The 15242-nt window shown below is 42.4% G+C and overlaps 1 protein-coding gene across 1 annotated transcript in view; it reads left to right on the forward strand.

Annotated features, from left to right (window-relative positions):
• rab26 (RAB26, member RAS oncogene family) overlaps positions 1-15242 on the forward strand; it is a 73159-nt gene that overhangs the window by 23370 nt on the left and 34547 nt on the right. The window contains exons 3-4 of the mRNA XM_076093182.1: positions 9149-9190; positions 11197-11263. Of these exons, the coding sequence (XP_075949297.1) occupies positions 9149-9190; positions 11197-11263 (109 nt within the window). The remainder of the gene's footprint in view (positions 1-9148; positions 9191-11196; positions 11264-15242) is intronic.

Below are 15242 nucleotides of genomic sequence, written 5' to 3' on the forward strand. Positions count from 1 at the left end.
CTTGTGTTGGTCTTTGTTGTTGTGACACTTTAGCGCACTTGGTTGTGGCACATCTGATGTGTCAGAGAGGCCGACACACACGGTGCCACAGCATTAGTGCAGCATTTGTAATGGATCGATCGATACCAGCGAGTCAACTGATATTAGCCTACTCCGTCGGTTGTTGATATTTCTGGTGTTCAAACCTCACTGCGGGCACTCTGTTGTGGATGGCTGAATACATGTTACACTGTAGCAGCAACTGTTCCAATGTTTCCCTTTACTGTTATACAAAGCATGTTATGGATATGATAATAACATCATATGGTAAAACGTGACATTATCAACAGTTTCAGGTAATTCTTTCCTTTAAAAAGAAATTTGAATGACTTCTTATGGGTCCTGATTACCCATATGTATTCAAAGTAAGTGCTGGTCAGGCAGCCTGATTGACAGTTAGCTTAGAGCTGTTTGATGCTTAAAGCTGCTGATGAATATTGATGGACTTTTGTCAATAGCTCAACATTGTGTGGTTATTTTTTTAAAGATCCTTTTATTGTTGCATGTTAACCTTTATTTAACAGAGGACAGCGTGGAAATGTGGACGTTGCGGTAATGTGGCGTGTGTGTTTATTCTCAGCCCGTATATCTGTGTGTGCTGTCTTGTTGTCCCTGTAACTATCAAGTGCTTTTGTCTTTGTGTTTAAATAATTGTTCAGTATGTGTGGCTGTCGCCGAATATGTGTGCGTCGGTCTTCCTTACTGTCGTTTGCACGTACATTAGTGTATTTGTGTGTGTGTGTGCGCGCAAGTGAGATGCAATGTGTGGGTGTCTACTCTGCACAGCACCCAAGAAAATTCAATTCAGTCTGTCAAAGCCCATTCCACGATCTTCCACTTAACTGCCTCCATGGTTATCAGCTAACACACACACACACACCTTCGAAATTATGACTTCAGACCTTTTTGTGTCCGCTTTCAGCATTGATTCTCTCAGCTCCCGATTGAAGCTTGTTCTTTTATTTTTGGGACGAAGTGCCAAAGGGCAATGCGCGCAGCGTTCAGAAGACATTTAAACCAAACACTGCATGATAGAGTGTCTGCATGGCGGCTTTGGGCCCAAAAAAAGTGGTTTGAAGTTTGCAGGGCTTAAACCTGTTTCATGCTTGCTGTGATCAGCGCAGCTCCCGGCTCCCAGCTGACATTGGGCGAAAGGCAAGGTTCACACTGGACAGGTCACCAGACTGTAGAGACAGACAACCATTCACGCTCACATTCACACCTACGGGCAATTTAGAGTCATCAATTACTCTTTGGACTCTGGGAGGAAGCCGGAGAACCCGGAGAAAACGGGTAGAACACGGGGAGAACACGCAAACTCCACAAAGAAGGGCCGTCCAGCCCGGGAATCTGCTGTGAGGTGACAGTTCGAGCCACTACACCACCATGCAGCCCTAATTTGTAACAGTGCTTTCTATTTTATAAGCTTATCATATATTTTGTATGACCTGTAAAATTATAAACTAGTTAATATGTAGCTTTTAGATAAAAGAAGTGGAGTAAAGAGTTTAATAATTGCCTCTGAAATGTAGTAAATGTTAACGTTTAGCGTAAAATAGGCATAATCAAGTATAGTACAAGCACCTCTGAAAGGCTTAAATTGAGGCGACAACTCAATGAGCTACAATCCTCAATGAATCCTTTTCATTGTAATGAGCTGACTCGCTTTGACCCACATTAGTGTAATCTAATTAGGATGTGGTTCAAGGTGTAGGCTGGACCGCAGTCATCCTTGAGCTCACACTTAACTCTCTGTGTTTTTGTCAGCTTGTTATTATCTGAGTTGGGTGGATGTTCTTCCAAAAATGACCCTGGAAGACTGTAGTTTTCTGGTGTAACAGATGTCTGTTGATATTGTAGATGGGGAGAGAAAGAGAGAGAAGCTCTCAAAATCACACACAGTAATCTCTTTATTTTCAACCTTTAATGTGTTTGAATTTCTTATTATTATTTTTTAAACTCAGACGTCCTCTCAGCTGGTCTCTACTTTTATTACTTTGGTTATTGAGCAGCTCTGGCAGACCTCGTTATTAATATAAGGGGCTCGTGACGAGAGGGAGAGTAAAAACAGACGAAGTAAGTGAAGAGGTCGAGGGTACAATGAGAAAAAGAGTGGGGATAAGAGAGAAAATGAGATGGAAGTGGAGCATCGGGTTATTGAAAAATCATTATCGAGCAGCAATGCAGGTTGCTGCTTATATGAGAGGGCAATAGTAAGAGGCCGGGGATGTCTGTGTGGGAAATCCAGCTGGAGGTATGAGTCTTCACAAAGTTTGAATTTTAACTTTGATTTAAGTTCCTAGTGATGACAAGTGTGTGAGTTGTTTGTGCATGCAAAGATGGAATTCCACCATTTTCAGAAGCACTGGACAAAGACGGTGGGACCTGGGCCCGGATTTATCCAACATCTCAGTATTTGTGCTGAAAATTAAACTTGGGCTTAAAATACTCATATTTCAGAGTTTAACATAAGAGTTATTTATGAAGACCTTTACACTTACTCTCATGGCTCAGGACTAGTCCTTGGAAAGAGGGTGACATCACTGATTTAAGACACTCAAAGCCGCAGAGCAGAAATTGAGATGATGCTTTGTAATTTGTTTTTTTTTGACAGCTGCATTTGAAATATTGTATTTACAGAAAAAGGTACCAATTTTGAATGTGTTTGTTTTATGTATACAGGCAAATAATGAAAGTAACTTGATTTTTGATAAATAGCTTACATATCATTATGATATTTACTCGTCATTTGCAGAACAGCTTTTAACTTAAAACTAGCAAGCAACTCAATTGGCCTTAAAAAAATGAGCTTTACTCCGCTGCATTAGATTATGCTGGTCTCTAGCTGTATGGATTTTGTGGGAACTCTTATGAGCTGCAGATTTTATTTATGGACAAACTGTAACCGACTAACTGCCATGAGACTACTTCACAAAGCGAGACGTGAGCTGTCCAATCGTCCCCGTCTCTGTTGGCTCGCTAACATGCCTTCACCTGATTGACTTGACAGTAGACATTTTCTGAAACCAAAATAGTTTTCATGTCGGCTCCATGGGAAGAACTCTAGTGTTGGTATGCAGGCTTGTTGATTCATTGATTTCATTTCCCCGCCCCATATAGCGAGTGCATCTGCCTGTTGGGAGACTGGGACCCTTGATCAATCAATGTAGATACAAAGACCAGGAATTGGTGTACGAAATTTCAACGCAACCCATCAAATGTTTGTTGACATATTTCAGTCTGGGCCAGAAGACAGACATTGCCATTCCTAGAGCCACTCACTACCATCGCTAACAATATATCTGTCAACTATTTTCACTCTGCCATCAGCACTTACAGCAATGGATACATATTTAAACTATGATTTATATAAATGCAGCTTGTGGAAATGAATAGATCTGTGTTATCTGAGGCGCATTAAGAATTATCAAAGATTGACTCTCACTCGCCAAATTGTTGGTATTGACACACAATCGACTTCTAACAGGTTAGGACTAGTTTTTATATCAGAAGTACAATAAGAGTCATTTCCTGGGCGAATGAAGTTAATATTTTTTACAATTTTAGGGCTATTCAGGACTGGATTCCTGCTCTGAGACGCCCACATCTTTGTTTTGTGTGTGTGTGGGGGTTTATGTCTACATGAGTACAGGTGTGTTGGTTCACATATGTGTCCTTGTATGTAAAACAAATGCCCAGCCTCTTGTTTGTTTTTCCAGGTCAGCAACACAGTAGGTATGAGCCTTTAGATTCAGTGTAAATGCCACATTAAGCTGGAGATCACTATTAGTTTTAATGTGTAACGGTTTATGTTGTTGTAAGTCAAATCAAACTTTATTTACAGGTTGCCTATGTCAAACAGGAATTAAAAAAAATATTCGAAGACAACACAAATCATATGAGGAGGTCTCTGATCTCAAGTATAACGAGAAAAATATAACACATGGAGCATTATTTCCTGTAATTTGTTAATTTCTACACAAAGCCTTCTCCTATCTTCATCTGCTCCTCACAGAGAGCTGACAGATGTCACATCAAAGCTGAAACATTCTGCCGGATGGTGTTGTGTGGACTCACAGTTATATAAACACCCAGCCTACACACAGTGCCGCTAACATCTTTACGCCGGTGTAACGTACAACACTAGTAACACTTTTGTGTCGCTGTAGCGCTCCATCATCGACCCCTGTTAGCCCTGCTTCCATCAGACTTCAACACAGACATCTCAGTTGACTCCTACATAAAAAGAACCCACAAAAACCTGCGTAATTCAACAAACTACCAGTGAGTCAGAATAGTAACCATTTCTGGTCACTTATAATGGCCCTGAAATATCCGCTCCTAGCAGCTGAATAGCAAATGGTTTTGGAATGGCTGCACCTGTAAATCTCACCCAGTGTTTCATTTGCTTTTCAACTTCAGCTTCCTCTTTTTTCATTACACATATGGGTAATGAACAACGTGGTTATTATATCTAGTTATATGGGAAAAAATGAAATTATTGTATCAGATCCCCCGATAAGTTCCCCAATGAAGAATCAGGTCAGTTGAACCCAGGAAATAGTTGTTGCCCAATGTGCTGGCTGTGAGTAATGCTTCCTTGGTGGTAGTTCAGGGTTTAAGTGTTAAGCGGGTCTTTTTCTTGACCTGTGCTCTCCTCAGACACTTCTATCGGACACATATTCCCTCTTTGGGAGACAGTCAGACATGGGATGTTGTGAGGGCCTGGTTGTAGCACACTATGAGGTCAGCAAGGCTAAGACTAAGTGGCTTTAACCTCCTGGCCCCATTGGGGAAGAGACTGCAAAATTGGTGGCCTGCAGTTTTGGTCTGACCCATGGTCATGGCCTTGTAGTTGATTGATGGAAGGGAATTCAAGCACTCAGTTCAGACCACTGAACACTGCAGCCCTGTAATAAAAAAGCCAAAGGGCTGTGTTGGTATGGGCGTGTGTTCAGGTCCCGGTGAGATGTAAAAGGATCGTAGTAGTAAGTCAAATGCAAAAACACTTCAAAGCAGTTTACAATTTGATGAGGAAGTATTTTGCAGCTCTGGAAAGTTATGACGACAACGACAGATATTTTATTTAGTAGAAATATGCCGTTCACGTTACGAAGTGATCCAGCTGGAATTGTGCTTGCACGTATTAAGTCCTCCACATTAAATGACAAAATGTGTTTTTGTCCTCGCCCTCTCGAGGGACAAAGAGGCTTTTTCTGATCTGTCGTCAGGACGACAGACATTGTCAGTACCTTCCAAAAAAAAATCTTGTTTTATGATACGAGTGGTGCGGTTAAGGTTTGGTCAAGTTAAGGCACAAAAACTACTCATGGTTTGGATTAAAGTTACTTTAGTTAAAGGGAAGCTTCGTTGTCACGGTTGTAATACCAAACGCTTGGTTAAGGTTCGAAGACGAGCTTGATTAGAGAAACCAGGGTTGACGGTCTGCCGGAAAATTAAACCAACAGAGGTTTCCTGTGTTGAAGTCCAATATTTTGTCGACTCATGATTCCAACGGCTGCTTGAGGGCTTTGTCACTTGAATGCAAACTTGCCATTTTGGGGCACTTGCTGGAACAGTTGATACTGTCCTCTGCTTGGGAAGAAAGTCTCCTGTTTTATCAAAAGTCAACTTTTTTGTTGGAGAACCCTTAATGCTGTTGCACTCAGCGGCCTTTGCGGAGTGACTGTGATTTTCAAGCAGGGCTGTTGTCCGTCTGAAAGCAACCTTAGGCTTATAGGCTATAAGCTTATAGAGAACAATTAAAAAAAACGTTATGCATTGCAACTCTTGAGTTTTGGTGCTGGGTTAGGCTAGAACAGCCATTGATGGAGCCATCCTTCTTACATGTAATAACATGTATTTCATTGAGCTGCTCAGAAATGAGGGAGTGTCTCAGATTGCTACAGTAATTAACGTTATAATCTGTAACCCTCTCTCCACATCCATCATAAAAGACTTCTGCTGAGCTTCTATGGGCATAGACTTTTCTGCGCTGCAAAACCTAATTGTTTGTTTCCAGAGGCTGCCCTTGGGCAGTTACTCTTTCAAGGCTTATATTGCAGTAAACATGCAGCAAATGCTTCTTCGAAGATGTTAAGTGTTTCCCCATTTGTAAGGTAAACCAACTGTAATTCACTTTGCCCCATGCAATATGGATGAAATGCATTAAGAATGAGGGAAAGTACATTGCCTGCGATTGGGCCAATTGCTCAAGGCTTCAAACCCACCAACACACCCTCTGGATCTACAATTTGATTTGAAGGCAGAGAACTGGATGCAAACCAAAAGGAACTTTTGGTGCAGGTGATGCATCTTTCAACAGGGTGACCAAATAATTTAGGCTTTATTTGCTCTTGTGATTGCCTTATTTTCACACGCACACTCTGTGCCGAGCCACTTGCCTGCAGAGTCGCTCCAGCCTATGATTTGGTACTCCGTTTTAATATAGTCCACCTCAACCTAGCCAGCAGTTATTCAATTCAGTTTGATGGAATGCAATTTTGCGTGTTACGTGCGTGTATGTTGACATGCTTTTTAACGTAGACTGCCTCCCACTGTACCCTCCTCCTACTATATTCAGCTGCTTTCTATCACGAGGTCACTTGCTTTCTTTCATGCTGAGGTCTTCTTTTTGCCTGACCTGCCCACTGTGGTTAGGTGGGTTTGAGAGGAGATGCCACCTCAATTAAAAAAAAAAAAAGGCTTTTTCAACTGCGAGTGAAAAGCAATCATAACTTCAATTTCTCTGCTGAGTATGGGCCAACAGATCAGGTGTCTCCAGACCCCAAAAGGATTTCATCTGGGATTTTGATGCAGTTGTCTGACCAACCTTCACTTTTGGAGAGAGTGAACTATAAACTTCAATTCATGTCACATTCATCTTACTTGTTGTAACGGGTTCTTCACTTAGAGAAAAAAAAAAGACTTCCTTCCATCCATCCATTATCCGTAACCACTTATCCTATTCAGGGTCGCAGGGGGGCTGGACAGGAATGGACTATTGGTCAGCTTGTTAACACTCAACTCTAAGAGAAAATGCTAAGCCTTTTTACCATAGTTTCTGTTCCCAAGATGTGCACACTGTATCCTCGGCACTGGTGTCAGGGTATATGAGTATGAGAGCAACTTAAGTACAAGATCTGCAAAAAAGTATTCGCATTAATGGGTCCAGGGGGGGACAAACATGCAGACGTTTTAAACTGTTGAGTCATTTGAGTGTGGATAACACAGTGGTTAACCTCCAGGTCTGAAAAGGGAGGCCATTGCGGAAGTGACCTAAACTTGCATTCTTTCTACAGGCCAGCAGGGGGCGACTCCTCTTGTTGCCAAACGAAGTCCGATCGTATAGAAGACTATGAGAAACTTACTCTACTTCTCACTTGATTTACTACCTCAGTAATCATTTTAAACATAAGTTTATGGTCTTAATCTCTAGTTTTAAGTCTTCTTCAACACAGCATGATGTTCATTTAGTAAATTATGGTCCCAGTAAAATAGACCATAAAGCAGAGTATGCTTTAGGATGGGGCTACCTTGTGATTGACAGGTCAGAGTTGTCGTTGTTTTCGTCTTACCACTTTAACCCTTTCACAGTGTGTTTTCAGTTCATAAAAAGTGATTGTAACATTTTGGTTGCCTAGGAATGTGTTCATTCAGCGTTCGATTGTACTAAGTTCCACCTTCTTGTATCACTTCTAATTGCAAAAAGCGAAGATTGGTGACAGCCAACAACTAAGATGGCGACGGCCAAAAGGCCAAACTAGAGACCTCAAAACAGCAGTCTACAGACCATTGGTTGTCGTCACTGTGAATACATCCACTTCTTATATACAGCCTGCGAGATACCATGTACTTTAGATTTTTTTTAAAATGTGTCTTTATAGTTGTGCATGTTAATTGTAGGACTAGAAAAGAAAGCAACCTCCAAACTGTTAAGATGGCGAGTATCACTCTAACTTGAACTTGATTCTGCGTACGTAGTTCCCCCGAGATCTTCATCCTCTGCCCAACAGAGACCTCAGAGCATGTGACTGAATTGCAAATCTCTGGTCTAATCCTCCAAGGAACAGTGTATGCAGCGTTAGCATCTGCATGCAGAAATTCTGCCATGCTGATCTGCTTCATCCTGAGAGGCAGATATCGGATGACTGTCAGGATAAAGCAAATCTATAATGCGTCCAGGGATCATCATCCTCATCAAGGCACAGACGCAGGCAGCAACAGCATCCCAGCAAGCCAGTAACGGACAGCGATGTGCGTCGGATTTCACAACAGGACAACAAAACGCGTTTAAAATGCAGAGACACACGTGTTCCGCGCTTGCACCAGTTTGAACCTGTCTCTCTGTGAAAACACAGGGATGTTGATATTCCCACCGGGTCCTGACCGAGGCTTTGTGCTCATCAATCTTGTTTGCCAATCGCATCAGATGCCGTGTAATGATAGATGGCAAAGTTAGGTCTGCCCTCTATTTGGTAAAATAGATTAGCTGCTTCAACTGGTGACCGTCAAGTTGGTGTCATTTTGAAAAGGTCCATACGACCAATTATTTTCCCCATGAAAAGATATCACAGAGGTATTGGAATGCTTGTGTGTGTGTGTGTGTGTGTGTGTGTGTGTGTGTGTGTGTGTGTGTGTGTGTGTGTGTGTGTGTGTGTGTGTGTGTGTGTGTGTGTGTGTGTGTGTGTGTGTGTGTGTGTGTGTGTGTGTGTGTGTGTGTGTGTGTGTGTGTGCGTGCGTGCGTGCGTGCGTGCGTGCGTGCGTGCGTGCGTGCGTGCGTGGCAGCTACGGTGTTGGTAAATGATGCAACTCCCTGAAACAAAGGTCTTCCTCAAAACAAAAGGTGTGTGTGTGTGTGTTCATTTGCATAGAACCCTAGACAGTAAGCTATATCCTTTCCAAACTCTATTTCCTTTAGAAAAGAGTGTTCCCCGTCGGCAGCCCTTGAAAGCATCGTTATTTTATCTGGTTCTGATGCCTCTGTGATGTTTTGAATAGCTGTTTTTAATCATCTGTGTCAAGTGTCTTTATCACTTTTCTGTTCCTGTTCCCTTGCTTTCTAAAGTTTCTAAAGTTTTTTTTAATCATGTTTTCTTTTCTCTTTCAGAATAAAGTAATGAGCATTGATGCCGTGAAGGTCAAACTGCAGGTAAGAACAATATATCTCTTTGAATCTTTTTGTCTTCATCGGCTTTCATTTAGTCAAAGTTATGAACTTGTGCGTTCTTTTTTGAAAAACAAATCACCAGCGACTGTTTCCCATGGCACACATACCTCCCATACATCTACACTGCCTGCCGTGGGAGAGCCAAGACGAAGGAAACGATGACTTAATGAGGCCTGAGTTAATCTCTATCAGTCAATTAGCCCGCTGCTCTGCCTGACTGAAGACACGAGGGGGAATAACAGACTTTCCATCAGATTACCAGGCCTGGAAGTTATCAGCAAGAGACAGAGAGAGATGCCGGTGAATCCTCGTCGTTCAAAAACAGCATTAGATACTGTCTGATGGGTTTTTCACCTCTATTACACAATGCTCGTGCTCTCGCTCTCTGCATCTTCCTCATCTTTAATGGATCTGTGTTCATCCATCAGTCATATCTGTCGAATGTGATATTTCAGCTGATTTCCCAGGAACGAGTTGAATGAAAGTTGCAGGCACATTTTTTAGCTTCTTAGAAATTGTGAAACAGAAATTAAATTAGAACATTACAGCAGAGTCCTGCACAGGTCCAGTTTTGCTCCACTATGTTCACCAGATAATCACTAACAGAACAGGTTGCACACTGTGGATTTAGCTGAACATTTTCAGTTGCCTGCTTCATCTGGAAACCAATGAGGGCATCAAAGAGTCGAAATATTAAAGTTGAGGGTCGTGAAACCAAAACAATGAGCTCAAAGATGCTAAAACTGTCCGTAGAGCTGAGGAGACCTGCAGAGCTGTGTGACGTGATAAAATAATCTGCATCAGCACTGCAGCATCTGCATTTTTTTGGGAAAATGTCCTCTTTACCATTTGCTAGCCATGTTTTATGCCTTTGTCCTTGACTTTGTTTTAGGACGCATTCTCTTAGGATGATTTAATTAATTGTAAAGTTGTACTAACTGTAATATTCTGTCTTAAATGATTCCCAGATTAGAACAAATGACCTGAATTTAAATGTAAAATGTGACAAAGATCCTGTGAGAAAGGGGAAGGGAGAGAGAAATAGCGTGTAGCTTAAAGGAATACAATGCAACAAAGCACAGGTGTTAGTTGCAGTGTTGTAAGTACGATAAGGAAAAATGTAAGGTCAGTGTTGTTTTGGTCTACTTGGCTGCTGAGCTTACATTCTTACATTGTGTATGTTCAACACACACTGTCAAATATTTTCCTTACACTGTTGATTTCTCACCTTTTTTATTTTTGAAAGGCTAAACAAAGGCAACACCTCCCATGTTAAATGCCAAGTCACTCAAACTCAGTCTCCATACACACCTCTTTAGCCAGCCCGTTCTCACTCCAAACTCATCAAATCCAATACGGCAACTTGGTCAGAGGCCTTACCTGTCAAACGATGACGCTCTACATGGTTGTAATTATAGAGCGCTGCAGGAGTTAGTCCTAAAACATGGAAATAAGTCAGCATTTTTGCAGCTCTAGTTCCCTCAAAGTCAATGGTTTTTTTTAATGGGTTTTGGGTATATGCCTGAAATAAGGTCTTTGCCTCACAAAGATTTCAACATTTTGTTCTACGATATAAAATACGCCAGTAAATACCCCTTATTATCATTAGGCCTACGGAAACGTTTCTGTGTTGCGTACGTAACGTAGCCTTCTTAACTACGTAACAAACGTACTTATTTTAACCCAAAACACAATCTATAAGAATAAAAGAATATGTTTTGAAAGGTGTATGCATGTAATTGACACATGCCAAACTGAGGGGTACCTAGAGCATCATAGCTTAGAGACTAAAAACTGCTGTATTTGACGAGTTGGAAGTGAGAAAGGTGCTTCAGCATGTCTAGAAATGGGTTGTTACCGTTGCTAATTGCTCGGACAATGCCATTGTAGCAAATCAAATAACAGCTGGTTCACAGAGACATGCTCAATGTCATGGTGACTGATGGTGATGATGATGATAAAGATGTCCTCTTGTTTTTCCTTTTTAGATTTGGGACACTGCTGGACAGGAGCGTTTCCGGAGTGTCACACACGCTTACTACCGCGATGCTAACGGTAGGATTCCTCTGTGTTGGTTTCTGTGAGCCTCTTTGATTGTGACTGACATCCTCCCCTCTACTCTCTACTTCCTCCTGACACCGCCAAGCTGCTTCGACTTATGTCTCACATCTCTTGTTTACTTCAAACGTGTGATTGACATCGACAGTCTCGCTGTTGCTGCCTCTTTCCTGTTGGGATAGCAAAATAAACACCCAAGTTGCAACTGATTTGATGTGTGTGTGTGTGTGTGTGTGTGTGTGTGTGTGTGTGTGTGTGTGTGTGTGTGTGTGTGTGTGTGTGTGTGTGTGTGTGTGTGTGTGTGTGTGTGTGTGTGTGTGTGTGTGTGTGTGTGTGTGTGTGTGTGTGTGTGTGTGTGTGTGTGCAGGCAGGCAGGCAGGCAGGCATACACCAGAGGCTCTGTGAAGTGCAGGTTCCCTTAAGCGAGAAAGGCTAACCACTGGGTGGGAAAATGAGCCTGCCTCTCACACAGCGGGGGGGGGGGGGGGGGGGGGGATGTACAGCTATGAGCTATTCCCGTGTGTCTGTGTGAGTATGTGTGTGTGCGTGTGTAGCAGCAATATCATAAAACAACCCCGCTGAGTACAGATAGCAGTGTGCCTCAGGGCCAACCTCAATGAGCAGGTGTTGTGGAACACACACACACACACACACACGCTGCTGTAGCTACATGTATTATCTCAAACACGAAAACCATTCGGCTGCATACAAAATAGCATCGTAACGGATGGTTTTATCTTTATGTATGAGCGTGTGTGTCTGCATGTGTGTGTGTGTGTACATGTTTGTGTTTAAATGGGTATGCACATGTATAGAATGTGTTTTCACGTTATCTGTAACTGCAGTGTGTGTGTGTGTGTGTGTGAGTGAGTGTAGCTGGCCAGTTGCCCGGTGTTATTCCGTTCTGTCAACAGTTTACCCTCGGTGATCTTTAACAAGGCACCCAGGGAGCCCCGAACCAGCTCCTCCGATTTGTCCGTCTGTTACTGACTTTTAAATAATGCCCATTCGGTCTGACGGGCAGGACCAGGGGAGGAGAAGCAGCCCCAATGCAGCTATCACGAAAGCAGTCAATTCCTGTGAACTAATGGATGGGTTTGTCCGTGACTCCGACATTGAAATGTAAAGATCCGACAGTCAGAGGGCTCTGGCGCGTTTCTCAGCATCGACAGGTAGACGTGAGCGAGTCCGATGTCTTGAAAAAAAGACAAAGCGATTGCTGTGCCTCGACATTAAATCTATATTCCAAAGCATGACACATCCATTTTGGAAACAAACACTGCCAAAAATTCATCATTTAAATACTTGCAAGGAGGTTAAAGTCCGTAGTTATTATTAGTAAATTATTCATCGATCCATGCGAGTGTGTGGCATGGTGCAGTTTTTCCCTCACTAATTATGTAGATTCAAGTTTTTCTTGGTATTTATCATTCTTTTTCATCTCCACTTGAAACAATAGCCGAGCGAGTACTCTCCGTTCTCTCTGCCACCGAACGGCTCCACCGCCATCTGCTATTAGTTGAGAAAAAGATCTGAGTGAAAAAGTGTCCACAAGTCTCAATGACAATGTCAAGTGAGCGGCCTGCCAGCAACAGGAACGTCTCCAGACTGCCGGTGATGTCACGACTCAAGCTAAAAAAGCATATTCTTCAAATGAGTCATAACTCGTAGTCCTTTCTTATGAATACACGTCTGCTTAGCGGGCTCTTTCTCTCGGTTGGAGGCGGATGTAAACACAGCATATTTCATAAGTCATACCTGGCATGAATCATCTGATGCAGAGAGCGAGTATAATAAAAACACCGCAGTGCAGAAAGTCTGGCAGCAAAGATACATGTTTGGCTATTTAAGAAGTTTCTTGGCAATTCCAGCTTCCTCAAATCTTTATCTTGTTATTAATATTAGTAATATTAACACTTAACATAACCTGTTAATCGCTCAGATCTTGAAATGCTAAAACAAAGTCATGAGGGGGCAAGCAGGAGAAGTCCATCACGCAAGTGTTAAGACAAAAGTCAAAAACCAAAGCAAATGTCAAAATGACTATCCACGCTGTTTGTTGTAAATGTTCATCAAAGGTTCCACGCCGAGTTTGTGATGTAACTTTGACCTAATTAGGTCATACATTGTGCACACACTCACTTTTCCTGTTCAGTGAGGGCTGACCTACGACACACAGCTGTAGGATTATAAAGAGCAAGATAGTCCGCTCAGCGTCGCATGCGAAACTAAAAAGAAACGTTGACGTTGATGTCGCGTGAGTCGATTGTGTTGTGAGTCACATGAGTCATTCGTCAAGTTAACGTCAACCACGCTCTTTTTCCTAAACCTAATTTAGTGGTTTTGTTGCCTAAACCTAACTTCCTGTGAAGTTTATTTTGAAAAGACACTATGCATGAGTGGAAACTGCAGCTGACAAACTCGGAAGCGTTCAAATGTTACAGTTAATGTAAAAAGCATTTAATGATATCCCAAATTGATACTTTGCCCTAAACCAGCTATTGCAGCTACTATTTTATTCCAGCTTTGGCCCCAATCTCTGCTGTCATCAAACCCTTAATGAGAAAGCAAGACGATCCAGACAGTGAATGCAAATAAGCTGGTTGTTGGTCCATCTGGTGTACAGGGCGCCACGAAGGTCCAGAACCCCCCCCCCCCCCCTTCTCCAGTGGAGCTGACAGTTTGCCATTCCAACAGCATGGAGCCAAACCACAGGCTGTTAAAAAAGAGGAAAAGCAGACCCAGTGGGGGAGACAGGTAATGAAGGGGAACAGACGGGAAAGGGAGGGACAGAGATGTAAAATAAGAGAGAGGATATTGAGAGATTGAGTGGGACAAGGTAAAAGATGAAGGAAATATTATGAAAGATACATTTTATCTATCAAATCACTAAAGGAAACATGTTCAAATATGCAAACCACCTGTCTTTAGCTCTCCAGGCTGGCTGAGGCTGGGAGCCAAAAAACAAAAACAAAAAGCAACTGCTGGACGAATCCCCCAACGTACAGAGAAAGAGAGCAGGAGACATTATAGGGTGGAGAGAAATCATTATAGAGCTTTCAATGGAAGCTCGCCCTGTAATGAAGTGGCATTCGGCCTCAATAGAAGGCTGCACCCTATAAAGAGTACAGAGGAGTTCAAGGTTGTCAAGAGCGCTCTCAGGTAAAAGAAGAGCGTGAGCAGCTTTAATCCAGCCCCTTCATGCACTTATCCTTCATGACCAATGATGTGCTACTTAATGTGTGTTCCTTAAAGTATAGTTTTGAAACAATTTTATTTCTAAGGAATCACCAAGTGAACAGCCTGTCTCCACCATCCCCTCTGTGAGAGCAGTCACTTTCTGACATAGATACACCACATGTTCAAGGGATGGACCTTTCAGCTTGAAATTAAACTCCTCTAATGTCCTTTTACCATTACCATTATCGCAGGAAATTAAAAAAACATGATGAATGTTAAGAAACCGAGTTAATACATTTCACAGCACAAGTAATGGCTGCCTTACACGTGAATGCTTCAAATGGTGGTGTATAGGATTAAAAGGGTTCTGTGTATCTCAGAACGAGGAGCTTTGGCTGCTTTGTTTCCCTATTAATGGCCTCCATCGGAGTCGGCATCCGACTCCCTCTCCCTTAGATAGCTTCAGTTCCACCAGCGTCTGTAACTCAGTGGATATCCTCACAGAGGGTTTCTTTTATCCTATTTTGAAAAAGAAAGGGGAGGTATTCCTTGAGGTTTTCTGTCTATATTCTCAGCCAAGTGGGGATTCGAACCGCTCATTAATTTCTTCGAAGTGAAACTATAAAGGAAGTGTTGTTTTTCAAGTTAGGCAGGTGCATAGGAAAGTCACCCTACCTTAAGTTGTTGATTATTCTAGACCGAGACAAAACAGCAATCGATAACGATTCTACAACTACAGCTCCCAGGTCGTTTGGCTAGTGTGCGGTGGCTAAGACTCGTGGGTGTCGTATAAGGC

Source organism: Anarhichas minor, unplaced genomic scaffold (assembly GCF_050575085.1).
Source record: "Anarhichas minor isolate MPS153535 unplaced genomic scaffold, ASM5057508v1 ptg000017l, whole genome shotgun sequence".
Classification (NCBI taxonomy): Eukaryota; Metazoa; Chordata; class Actinopteri; order Perciformes; family Anarhichadidae; genus Anarhichas; species Anarhichas minor.